Source organism: Sylvia atricapilla, chromosome 3, assembly GCF_009819655.1.
Source record: "Sylvia atricapilla isolate bSylAtr1 chromosome 3, bSylAtr1.pri, whole genome shotgun sequence".
Lineage (NCBI taxonomy): Eukaryota > Metazoa > Chordata > Aves > Passeriformes > Sylviidae > Sylvia > Sylvia atricapilla.
In genome coordinates, this window is record NC_089142.1 from 107,794,833 (window position 1) to 107,808,660 (window position 13,828).

Consider the following 13,828-nt stretch of genomic DNA (forward strand, 5'->3'; position numbering starts at 1 on the left):
GCAAATGATCTATTGAAAATTCACAGAATTTTCAGGGGTAATAAAGCAAATCCTCTTTTCTATGGTTCTTAGATCTTGTCAACATTCATCAGTCAAAATGTTTTCTTCTGTAACTGATGAGATCTGGAATATCCCCATCCCTGGGAGATGGTGATCACACCTTTACCATGTGGCAGGAATTCCAGCCAGCTGAAATGGTTGATAGGATGGACTTTGTGAATATACTTCTCAGATCCTCCTCTGTTCGAAGACTTACTGTGTTATTACAAGGCTCTTCTTAGTCCTGTTTGACCAGATCCAGAGAATCAGGCACACTTCTTTCGTGGGGCCTTGTGACAGTGCTAGGGCAGACAGAGGTGACAACCCCATGGAAAACTGTTCCCATGCAGTTTCCCGGGCTGGAAAAAGCCCAGGCAGCTTTTGACACAGAAATCCTTCTCCCGGTGCCTAATAAGACACAGGTAACTTGACAAGATCCTGCTTTCCCAACCCCTTTAGCAGCCAGCATGACCAGCAGGTTGCTCGGGATGTGGAAATGCTCCTGTGTCCCTGGGAGCTTGCCAGCTCCTCGGCATGAGGATGTAAACACACCCCTGCTCACTCAACACCTGCTAAAAGACATCAGGGTTCAAAGTAGGGTCGAGCTTCCAGAAGAAGCTTCTCCTGCAGTTCAGTGCCCTCTGCAGAGGTCCAAAACCAAAACACCAGCAGTCAGTAGTCTGGGGGAGATACAAAAGTGCAGCTAACCCTGAGAACTTCTCGAACAGCTGCTTGATCTAAACCTCATCCCCTTATTTTGGCAGGTATCCTGGATTTGCAGCTACTTAACTTTCCTATGGTCTGCCCAGCCTGCTCCCAGAAGCCTTCCAGGGAAAAACCTTGGGACAGAAAACAAGAGAGGCACAGCAGACAGCAGAAAAGACCACTTACATGAACACTTTTCTTTGCACTTCATTCTTGCAACTTTAGCAACAGCCTTCACTTGTCCCTTAAATTTTGTGGATGTTTTCTATGACAATTAAAATGTGCATTTGCTTGTACACAAGTAAACAGGGTTGGCCTCACGGACCTTGAACATTTCTTTCTGTGTATTTGCAAATTTCACAGTGCTCTCCATTTGTTTACGCCCGTGCTGTTATCCACTCAGCTATAATGTAACTGGAAAGCACGATTGTGCCAAGAGACGTTATTAAAGCAAAAACGAAAACAAACAAAAAGGAAGCGAGACAATTAATTGGCACCTTGTATCTCCCAGTCAGCAGCACAGAATTACAATAACATTTTGTCTGAGAGTGGAATCAGGTTCATTCCAACGCAATCTGTAACAACAATCACATTTGCTGTAGTCCCACACAACTGAGCAGTCCTCTCAACTCGAAGATAAGAATCCAACGTAAAGCAGATACTTAATCCAGTGAGAGATCTGTAAATCGTGTCCCATTGGGAATTCCCTCTCACAAACCAGCACTGCAATTTACAGCTAATTAGGTATTAAAATTTCATGCACAGTGTGGAGTAGGATGCACAGAGTCCGGGTCTGTCTCTTGACACTGGGCACACATTAGCTACTCTCTGCTCTCTAGCTTTGTGAGGCAGCAGAGAAGCTCACAAGGTGAATTTACATAAAATTCACACTGAGTGGGACACAATGTGCCAAAGCTGCTCTGGTGGCACTCGCAGTATTTGCATCCAAGTGACGCTGAAATCTGCCCGGCTTTCCAGACACACGTTCTGCTACTATATTGCTCTGGGGTAACTGGAGTTCCTGTCTGTATCTAGTTTTGCAAACCAGGGCAGGGTTGGATTGTCCTGCTGCACTGTCCAGTGGATACCCACTTAATGGCAAAGTTACCACAAGGAGAGAACATGGCACAAGCTCAGCCTAGACCGAAAAGACTCCAACCCAACAGCCGGGTTACTAGACCTTCCCTCAGGAATCTCAGTGCTGCTTTCTTTTAGGAAAAAAAACTGAGGACGACAAATACTCTCAGGCCTCAGGTCAGGGTCTGCAGATATGTCAAAATATCAAAGTACCAACCACCATTTACACACCACATGCAGGAATCGTCAGTGGCTCCTCCATTTCAGCTGTTCTCTCAATGATCAGTAAGGGCAAAAACTCACACTAGTCAGACAGCCTTATCAAATTAATAAGCAGAGCAACAGCAATATATCTGAATTACTCCATGTGGATATTAGTGAAGCATTTAATGAAGTTTTAAACTCAAATTTTTCCTAATTGGAAAAACTAATCTGCAAAAAAGCTCAGATAGAAATAAACTGAGGTCAGCTTAAAAGATCAGGGTTTCTTTGAATTTTAAAGTTGAATTGCACAAAAAGTCCAGAGGCTGAACACTGATCAGCAGTAGGTCTGGTTTCATAAACTCCTTAATAATGTGAAAAAGTAGAAGCAACAACACAGGGTTTAAAGAACAGACAGTTCTCTGGTGGCTGTTAGCAAAACAAGAGGGCAAAGCTGTAATGAACAAGGTAAATGGGACACAATTCAGATGAGAACACACAAATAATAACTCAAGCTACATAGCTAATCACTAAAGCAAAGAAAAATCCAAAATACAGAAGGGAATAAGAAAGAAGATGCCTAGGAAACTATCACCCCGAGAAGCAGATGAGATGCAGAGAACAGCAACCCATCCATATAAGAAGCTCCATCAAAAAAGGTGATAAAGAAAAAGGAATTAAACAGGTAATAAGAACAGAGTGAGTACTAGAAAACTTGGGGTGAATGTTTGAAAAAGCTTGGCAGTGCTTCAACTAATTGTGCTAGGAAACACTCTTGCAGTCTTGCAACCAATAAACAAGATTTATTGGTTGTCTCATTGCTTAAATCCTTTAAAATCAAAGCAGGACAATATCCTGTTGTGCTCAAATCTCATTTCCGTTCTCTAAACTTGGAGGAAAACACGATGGATCCAATTCTGCCCTCAGTTATACTCGCTCAAATACCTTTTGTAATTAGACAGTTACCTGGCCACAACCCAAAACAAGCTGTCTTGGGGAGCATGTTCCTGAAACAGAAATGGAAAACTCACTCAGCAAGAAAGGAACAGAGCAAGACTCTCTGCTCGAGCCTTGAATGGGCACAGCGCAATAAGACACGGAGAAATCTGAACATAAACAGAGAATGGTGTCTCTGCTACAAGATGACAATGACAAGCTGTCAGTGAGGGAAAACACGGGAAGGCAAACATGTTGTGCCTAAGCAGCCTGCATAAAAGAGCTTGCTCAGTATCTGTTAATCCGTGTGGAAATATCGCCTGCCCAAGGACACTGAGATCCAGAGCTTTCTGCAGAGGAAGGCTTATCAAGTAAAGCAGAGTTCAGTGTGTCTAAATCAGGACTGCTTGTCATTCTAATGAAGCTATCATATCCACTTTATCATCTGTACAAGTGCACAGAGAAAACCCAGAGTGGATACAATTATTTATTTACATCTTTGGGGCAGGGAAGAAAATGTTTGCAGATGGAAAACCACTTTTCTGAACCATCAAGATGAGGTCCTGCAGCCCAAGACACTTAATTCACTCTAGAGAGGAAATATTTGCTACAAGCTTCCACACAAACTATGCCAAACAGCAAATGTACTTCAATCAGAATAAAAACATCAGGAGCATTCCAAGGACGTTGCCATCTCCAAAGAGAAGGGAAGACAGAGTGTCACCTGAGATAAAAAAGCAGGTTTCCAAATCTCACTGGTGCCTTCAGGCATGAACCATCCAGATTTAACAAGATCTTAAAGCCACTGTGCTATGTTGAGCATGGTATTTATTTAATTGTTTTATTAGAAGTCACAGAGCCCTGTCAGGAAGGAAGGGCTCTAACCCACAGGGGCTACACAGCACATGAAAAGGATGTATTTTTCTCCAGTAGTGCTAGAAAACAGCAAAACACACATTGAAGCAGGGAACATTCCAAGCACTCAAAATTTTCTCTTCCTTAAAATTTATACCTTGAAAACACATTTATTTTGATGGACATTGATCCTTTAAATGTCTGCAGCACCTTTAAAACCCTCTGCTGTTACAATGCATGGTCACAGCTCAGAGATTCTGGCAAGCAGAGGTTTCATGATAAGGAAAACAAGCCTTGGAACAGTTTCTACAACTTTAGCAGTCAGATGTGTACAAACTTGAATAACCAGTAATTGTTAGGGAGTGGGGGGAAAACCCCAAGCAACTGATCTCTCCTAAGTCTCAAGACTGAAGCAGGGTTTTACAGCCACCAGCCCATTCTCTACTCTTGACTTCTCAGCAGAGATGTAGTAGAAATTGTTTCTGACAGGATGCCCCTTACAGCATATCAGAAGACAGTTTAGATCCAGTTAAATCCACAGAACCACTACAAAACCACCAGTCCCCAGGTAGCAGTGGAACGAGAGCTTTGCAACATGGCAGATTTCTAAGACAGCTGAGTGGAAAGGATTTAAATCAGACAGATGAAAACACCCTTCATCCCAGCAATACTATAGTTATTTCTGACAGACTTGAAAGAGGGACACCATTGGAATGTGTCACTGTCTTGCCAAACCCCTCAAAAACATCCTCTGTACAACTCCTCAGAGTGATCCTAGGAGATGGAATAATGTTAAATGTTGGCTTACTTCCAATTGCTAAGTTGCACTAAAAGACATCTAAAACCACAATTTTTTTTTATGCTGAGTGACACTTCTCTACATAAGCTATTAATGCATTTGCCAAGAAGACCCTCCTGTCATACCATGGGAAAAGACAAGAGAAGAGAATCGGTGTGCTCTAAGTGCTGGAAAAAATCTAAAGGAGAAAAGTCACAGGTGACATTTTTACTTCCAGAAACTCCTGCAGCTGAAAAAAGATTAATATTAAAGAGAAGTGGAGAAGAATAAAGGGGTGGCACTGCAAAGACAGTGCAAATAAACTGAAAAGAAGGGATTTTAAAGTCCCTTTAAAGAGCTTTCCTTATCGGTTCTTTAAACTTGGTTCTGCAGCTGCAGGCACTGCAGTGGACAATCTCTTTCATAAACAGCTTGAGCTCTCTGCTAATAACAATTGGTTTTTTTTGCCCTCTTTACTACCTCTGGTAGTCTGTGCCAGCACCATATTGTTAGGAAAGTTTTCGTAACTTCCAGCCTAAACTTACTCAAGGCCACTTGATCCCTCTGTGTTCTTGTGCCAACATTGTCCTTTAGTTTACCACTTTTTTCTGCCTCCCCAGTGTTTAATCCCGCTGTATTTATAGGCATATTCCAGCTAAAGGATATTGTTAGATGATTGCATCTGACATGAGAAGGGAAACTTCCTCATATGGATGCTGTGCTCCAGCAGTGCCCAGGCTCCAGCGCTCTGACAGATACAACACGTCCCAAAACACTCAAGGATCAGGGCTGGCTCCTCAAGGCACAGACTGACCGTCTGTTGAGCTGAGCCAACCCAAGGCTGAGGCAAACCCCAAAAATGACACTCAAAAGGAGATGGCCCGATGGCAGTGAGCCCATTTGGGGCTCCTGTGCCACCGGTCCTAGATGTCACCCGGGGGTCCCAGCAGCTTCACCCCTTGTGTCCTCAGGGGCCCTTTCCAGCTGAAAGCATTACATTTGTACAAGTCATAATGAGGAGTCAAAGCATGCCGTGTTTGTCCAAATTTTATCTACATTCGCTTCCTTCAGCACTTGAGTCCAGGCTCCTTTATATTTTCAGAAGTAAACTTTATCTAATATTCATCTTCAAATAATAAATCCTGCTGCTAAAATTGAATGCTTCCCTGTGCTCCATAACAGCAACCAGCACAAAAGGAACGGTTTTACTGTTGGACTAAGTTTTCTATTTATGAGCTCTGATAGTCTGAGGCTGGGTCAAACACAATACAGGCAGGCAACTGCAGAAAAATATGTCTCCATAACCTCTGAAACGCAGCATTGATGTAAGAGCCTCTTATCTCTGAGCAAAAGCTCCAGCTGGAGGAATGAGGTTCTAAAACCTCTAAAACCGTGTTTGCTTTGTGCTCCTGTCACCCAAGTTTTTGCAGCCATTCTCAGTGCTAGGACACAGGGTTGAGGTCTGGCTGTGGGGTTTGATCCCAGAGCCCACCAGGTGGCCCCTCTGGATGGCAGGTGGGGGAACAGGAGTCACCTGTGTGGTCACTTCCATGTTTGATGGCACAGGGCTGGGCCGACTGCAGAACCTGCATTATCACCAGGAGTTTATGCTCTGCAGCTCTGAAGACAAATTCCACAGTAAGTTTGGGCCATTTTACATTCAGCACTGTTTCATTGGTATCAGTGGAGCTATTCCTGGTACCAGATACCAGGTCCAAAATGGATTTCTGCAAAGCTCATGCTTCTTTCAAAGTATCTGCATTATACACTGAAGATCATGACACTTGCCCCTCCCTGGAACCCTGAATATATTTTTGATACTTTCATTATCTCTACTGCCAACAGCACTGTTCAATGTTGCAAAATCCATTATCATTAGTCTACATGACTGTTTCGGTTGGTAGAGTTCAAAGATGACACAATTTACCCGCAAAGCAGACACAAAAAATCCGTATAATTGAGAACTTTCCATTCTAAAATATTTTACATTTAGATTTTCACTTGAGATGGCAATGTTCCAAACAACTGCAAGATCAGAAATTAATTTTACAGCTTAAGTAGAAAAAACAACCTCCAGTGTATTACAGAAATACATTTTGCAAACTCATTTTGACAAATAGTTTCCATTAACTTATTTATGCTGACACATCATCCATGCTAACATCTGTTGCAGAGATATATATGTATTTTAAAACAATTAAAAAAAAAAAAAAGGTTTTCCAGTAAGCTACCTAACTTAGCACTTGCTGCTGACAGCCTGGGCTAGACTACAACTTTGGTGTGGCTGAAACATTTCAAAGAGTAATAAATCATGACTAGGATCTATTGTTCTGTCAATATTTGAGACAGAAACAGCGCAGAGAGCTCTTCTCTTGTACAACTGGAAGGGAAAACATTGACAGTCCCAAAGTCAATGGGCTTTTGGGTAAGTATTCTTACCTTCCAGCAGTACAGTTGGGAGGCCAAAGAATTTCAACTGTTTCGTAACACTTCCTACAAACACTTCATACCAGAAAGCCCAATCATTTGCCTGAATGATTTATACATCACAATTTTTGCATTAAATATCATGAAGTACGTCTTAAAAGTAGAGCCATGGCTGCACGATGCTTGTTTTTGCCATTAAAATTTGTTATCTAGGAAATGACCCCCTTCTGCCATCAAAAGAATCCAATGTGTAATAATTCTTAAGCAGTTACTAAAAGGTGAATTTAATGCAGTGGGGTGAAAAATGTTTAAATTGAATAGAAGTTTAAAGGAGGGAAAACACATTGATGCTGGTGTTAAGGCTGCCATGGGAAAAATACATACGATAGATGCTGTATAAAATTAAGTCTATCTTAATGTAATGATAATTGCTTAATTTATTTTATTACCTAAGAAAAACTCGGCTCAACAACTACCAATAAATGTGCACTGTAAAACAGAATTAATACTGGAATTCATGGAGAGAGTCATGCAACCAGCTCCTTCACAATCCTTCTAAGTACATGTCTAACCAAAGCTGACACACAGCAAACAGATACAGTCAAAGTCTGGAGAAAGAAATACTGTGAAAAATAAGAGCAAAGCTCTTTTCCTCTGTGCAGATCTAAAGGTTTGTCCCTTTAAAATTAAAGAAGCACAGATAATATTTAAGTAAATGCATTCTTAAGAGAGAAAATAAAATCAACATTTTAATGCCATTACTTAAAGCACTTTCGCACTCTATTTTTAAATCTTCCACCACAAAAACCACTCTAAAAATAAAGGCTGACAATAACCAAACCCTTGTCTTGCTCCTTCCAAGGATGACGGTGGAAACATATACTTTACAGCTTTAGTTTTTTCACACCTCCTTTCCCTAGCAGACTTTGGGTTTGTGTCCTTCCCTGCTTTCATTTCTAGTCTGGTACATGGGTGCAGCTCTTGCATGCTTGGAGTATGGAAGGGACACAGGATGCCTCCAGAGCCGGGGCTGTGGCTCTGTGGCTTCCAGAGCACTTTCCTGGTTTTCAGAATGAAAGGTTTAAACTGAGACACCGGGATTTGAGCTCTCAAAGCTCCTTTTGAACTCAGAAACTTTTAGAAATGAATTGCCTCATTAAGCAAAGGAAGAACCAGCATGTTTCTGCAGAACGGGAGAAATATTTATATGGTAAATTCTTCTCCAGTCTCACAGACCCCAGCACACTTCTGCTGACAGGGAGAGGCTGCTCAGCACCACCAGGGACTACCTCCTGCTTCCACCTGATAAGGGAACATGTTCTGCAGGGAATTAATCTCCCTCACTGCACGACACAAAGCATTAATCACAACTTACCTGAACCACAATAAAACACTACTCCAGACACTTAACCTATGCAGATGTCAAGCCCACCTATCTGCTGATTTTGCAAAAGCTCCAGCATATCCCTGTAATAAATACACCTAAAATACATCAGTGACAAGCAGGAGCACAGGCAGGATTTTAACTCAGAACTCTGTAACCTAAGGAACTTCACCAGCAACAACACTAGCATTAGATTTTACCAGGTACCTGAGGAGCTGCAAACATTTAAAATATTATGGACAGCTCTTGCTTACTGTGTTCAAAATTGTGTAAGTGAGCAGCAACAGGTACAACAGAAGGGCTACAATGGTGACCAGGGGAATTATAAGACCCCAAAAGCATTTGAATAGCACTGTGAAAGACAAGAGACAGCACAACTCACTAGAAATTCATTTAATTAGCTATGAGAGAATAATTAGAAGAGAATATTGCGGTACAGGGGATATGCACAGACAATGAACTCGGACAGGAAATTAGGAAGAACAAGTGAAGGCCTAGCACTATCCAAACAGGGAGCAAGGAGTCATGTGCCGTACACAGATTCCACTTCATGAATTTGGATTTAGGTTTTCAAGGAAAAAAAAAAAAGCCCCTGATTTTATTTAGAAGACCTTTTCAATGCATGAAATTTTATTTGCTAAGAAGCATGTGCAGCACACTTTTGGAGGTTGCCTGGGTACCTGCATGCATGTCTGTGGCCAAAATCTGTCTGGACATTTCACCTCAACAACCCTGGTAGCAGGAAGCCTGGGTGATCATTCCTTTACAGAACACCATATTAAAAAGGTTAAGTCACTGCCCTAAATATCTGGTTATATTTTGGTGACATTTATCAGACATGAAGCATTCTTGTAGAATTATTCCACGAGTGTAGAAATGAATGCACACCTACACTTCATTTAATATACAGCGAATTGCACTCCCAACTCGGAGAAGATGTACAGAAAATATTGTGTCCCCGTGTCATTCCTGATTAGCCAATTCCTGTCATTTTAAGGCAGTGAGCTTGGGATTTGCACTGGAACATGTGCCAGTTCCTGCAGCTCAGCTGCCAGACAGGGAGGTGGTGTCTTCAGCACAGAGGTGGTTCTCAGGTTGTGCCAGCTGGACCCCAGTGCACAAGCCTGAAAAGGGAAAAAAAACCCACAACAGCCCCAAGGAAAGAATTAACTCTCTGTGATCTGCCTTTCCCTTGTTCGAATCAGCATTTTCAGAGAGAACTGATTCTTTAAGAGGAACATAAATCACAGCCAGAAGAGAGGCACCTATGGAACAGCAAATATCTACAGCAAATGTGTGCACCAAGGTCAACAGGGTAAAGCTGGAGGTGTCCCACAGGTCCCATTGGAGGGTGGTGGCAAACACAGGACCCTTCTTCCTGGGCTCTGCCTCATGTTTTCTCCTTATTGCTAGTCAGAAGGCGATTCCATTCTGACTCTTGGCGTTCTGCTGGCACACCAGCCCAACTCCTTCTAATAAATCCTTTATTTGGTTTATAGGAAGTGCTAATATTTGGGTAACAAGAATGATCTTTTAGGTAACAGACTTTCCTGCCACTAGTGGGAAATAAGGTAAGCACAGAGCACAGCTCTAATATTTGCACAGATGAGAAAGGAGGTCACAACGTGTTTCCATTTACTCAAGGTACTCTTCCTACTGACGTCAAAGGCAGTTTGCATAAATATGGCAAAGCAGCAGGATTTAAACCTCTGGAGACATTCAGTTTTCCTCAGGAAAAGAGGAAGCCTTAAGAGAAAAATCAGAAGTGTTTGAGAGACAGCATTGATTGTGACATTGATTTCCTTCAGGAAGACATCAAGGTGAGAAGGCTTCCAGAGAGAGGTGGGAGTGCCTTCAGTTAACCTCTAGACTGTTGGGTCTTTTTTGACTTTTTTGACCCGCAATCTCTGGACCAAACAATCTTTTTCTCATATTAGATCTGGTTTTCAGGATACCCCCATGCCTCTAAAATTTCTAAGGTGTAAACACATCAAAAGCTGGGCTAATCATTAGGATATGTGGATTGGAATAAAACAAGATGCAGACACAGACTGAATGCTATTTTAAGATCTCTGGTGGCAGCAAAAATCTGCAGAGACTTGTGCAGGAGTTCTTTCACTGATTTTGGCAAAATGCCCAGCTAAGTCCTGACAACACTTGAGAGGTTCAAAAGGGAAATTTCTGTGATTATAGCATGAAATACACTGTTGATCTCATATCTTGCCTTGTACACCACTTTATCCAAAAGCAGAGGACTAGACTTAACAGTATTACTAAATGATAGAATTATCATGCCCTTTGTTCCACTGTCCCTGATTTTTTCTTTCACCTTGACATTTTAGATGCTGGTAAACAGCTGCAGTGATAGTCAGGTTTCTGCTGAGGGTCACATACCAGAGCAACTCTTCTGTCAATCACACACACTGCAAATCAAGCAGGGAACCAGCCCCATCCTCTCTGACCTGACACCAACCAAACATATTTACAGATGCACATGATGCCTTCACAGGACTGTATGATACCAAAAGCAGCTGGGAAAGCAACTGGATTTTGAAGCGAATTTTGCTTCAGCGTGTAGGCTAATTGAGTTACTGTTTTGCATCAGGAATTGAGCAAGCAGGAGTGTGAAATCCACTGACCTTTCTTTGCTAGGTTGCTGTTAGGTTCATACTTCTCAATCAGCACTTGAACTTGTTCTTGCTTGAGTGGTGGATAAAGGATCTCATTTAATCGTGGATCCCGTTGCTTCAAATTTATGAAGTCCATCATCTGATCAACAGTAAGGTAGGGTTTGCTCTTTGCACCACTGGAGAGAAATTAAAGCAACAGCAAAGCCATTTTAACACACTTCCTTGAAATCTTGTTTCATGTCTGCAACTTCCCAAGGAAAGTGAAACAAGATTCATACAAAACCATCATAAAACAAAAAACATCACTCCACTGTGTTTCTGGACCAATTTATTTTGCCAAAGGTTCTTCATCAGACATCTAGGAGGAAGACCTTTGACAATGTTCAGCATTATAGGCATCAATGGGAAGACTTGGAGCAATGGTAAAAGCCTTTCACTCCTCTGAATTCTTGGAATTAAGCTATTTTAAAAAGTAAAAGAAAAAACAGCCAAATTCAATCCCGAGCTTGCCAAAAACACTCTGCTGGCATTCCTACCCCAACTATTTGGGTCTACTGCTGAATAACAGCAGCCCTGATTTCATTATTCTGGCAATTTGTGTGGGTCTTTCTTTTATAAACTTCCTAAAAGCTTTGAGGTGCTCCGTAATGCAAGCAAAAAGATGTCTATTGGGAGAGACAGTGAAAAGAGCAGAGTTTGGGTACAAGCTGTGCCCAGACAGAAATCCAGGAGGCCTCCAGGCCAGGTGATGAGCTGAGGGCTGTCTAGAGCACTCAGGCCTGGCCTGAGTTCTGCTGGGGAGCAATGGGAAGCCTCTCCTGGGTGCACTGGGAGCAAACTGGGACAGGGCTGTGCTCCTCTGAAACACTGACTTCAGGGACTACAACTCCAAAAGGGGAACGTGAGCACGGTCGTGTTGCTAAAATATGTTCATCAGTTGCTTTGGAGGTCGTGGGGTGTATTTTGGAAACTGCTCTCCTCTCATATTGCCCAATGCTCTGACTCCATTGACCAGGCTCTGCTGAAGGACACGGATTGCTGCAAGGGGTAGAAGCACCAAGAGTTACAGAGCCCATAACTGAATGGATGAAATCAGCTGTAGCTGGCTGCTAATTTAATTTCATGGTGTGAATTCATCACAAATCCTAAAAGTTACTGCATTATTTTGCCTGTCCTAATTAAGCTTTTGGGGGTGATTATACACGTTCTCATGCCTATTTCATGCTGTTATTGCTTATTAACAACAAGCAATTCTTCTTCCTTTATCTTCTTGGAAACCTGAACTATCCTGATCAATACAGAAAAACAAGACCTGGCAGCTCTGCTCCTCTAGGAAGAAATTCCTTTAAAACTCAAGCCATCAGAAGTACAGGTAAAAGCCTGGGAGAGAAGGAACCCTTGATCCAAGATTAAATAACAGCGCTGCTTGACATTTAAATCTGTTACTGGCAAGCACTGCATTCTGCTACAGTCTAAATAACCTCCTTTGCCATCCCCAGCCCAGAAAATCAGTGAATGAGAAAAATAAATAAATAACCCAATGAGAGTCTTTCCTTACAACTCGGAGAAGATGTGGTCGATCTCAGGCCGAGGGCACAGGTTGTTTAAGAACACTCTGTACACTTCTGGCGTGAAGTCGTCTTGAGGGATTGAATCATTCTGTGAAACGGGGAAAAAAAAAAACAGTGAAAGAGAGATACAGCACTTTTATATGTTCTTTGCAAACAGATCACTCACTTTTTGGCAGCTTTTGATTTCCTTCCTGCACCCTAGAGGAGCCTAGAGGATTATAAGCTCCCCTGAATCACAGAGCAGCTTAGAGTGCATCTTTAAAAAAAACCCTTACAAACACATCTATTGGCTTATCTCATTCTCTGAGCGCCTGTGAAGGAGGAGGAAGGGACATCTCCCCATCTAACCCCTCACCTACAGCAGAAACAGGTGTATCAGCCCTGATGAAGCCTCTAAGCTCACCCTCAGAGGTGCTGAGCCTCTGTTTTTAAGTGAGCAGAACAGCAATGTCACAGGGGATGAGAATGCCACTCATCTTTCCAAAGCTGTCACACAGCTAGGGAACAAACTGGGTCACTGTGTCATTACTAATACACTTGTTCCCTGACAGCAGCAGTGATTTTACCTTTTCCTTCCTGCAGATACATGCTCAAGATGCCACAATTCTGGGCAAGACTCAAGCAGCACAGCTTTTCCATCCATCTTTGTCCTAAGCACTCAGTGTAACACATCTGGCAATCAGATTTCTCTTAGAGGGATTGATAAAAATGCTCTCCTGCAGAAGACTTGACAGAATTTTTTTTTCTTATATTTTATACAGTTTAGAGTGATTTAAATTTAGTCCAACTTCTAGATGACAATTCTGTCATCTTCACTACACTTTTCTCTGAAAAAATCAAATTACTGGAGGCAATTACTGTACTGGGTGAGTCCTTTGCATGGAGCTTAAGGTCCTTCATCCAAAGCTGGGACATGTGCTCTCTGGGAGCACCACAGGCCCACAGGATGCCTGTGCATGCTCCAAAATGCACAGAACTAGAGGAGGAAAATGGTAACTTGGGCACAAAGCTGTTTGCTTGCCAGGCTGTTGGAACCTGCCTGCTGCTGGGGCAATCAGTGCTTGTATTTATTCTGCCTGTGCAGCACCGTTGCCAAGGGAACCGGAAGCATCCGTTCAAGGCTTTGTCAGACACGAGGAAACTTTTCTATATTTTTCCTGCTTTAGGTTACAATAAATAAATGATACCACAGGTGTCGCTTTGTCTCCTTTCATCTGAAACCCGC

The 13,828-nt window shown here is 42.3% G+C and overlaps 1 protein-coding gene across 2 annotated transcripts in view; it reads right to left on the minus strand.

Annotated features, from left to right (window-relative positions):
- The window catches only part of PLCB1 (phospholipase C beta 1), a 339,645-nt gene that overhangs the window by 110,495 nt on the left and 215,322 nt on the right, over window positions 1-13,828 (minus strand). For both annotated transcript variants that reach the window (XM_066316543.1, XM_066316544.1), the window contains exons 8-9: window positions 12,591-12,691; window positions 11,042-11,208 (exon numbers count right to left, since the gene is read on the minus strand). In XM_066316543.1, coding sequence (XP_066172640.1) covers window positions 11,042-11,208; window positions 12,591-12,691 — 268 coding nt within the window. The remainder of the gene's footprint in view (window positions 1-11,041; window positions 11,209-12,590; window positions 12,692-13,828) is intronic.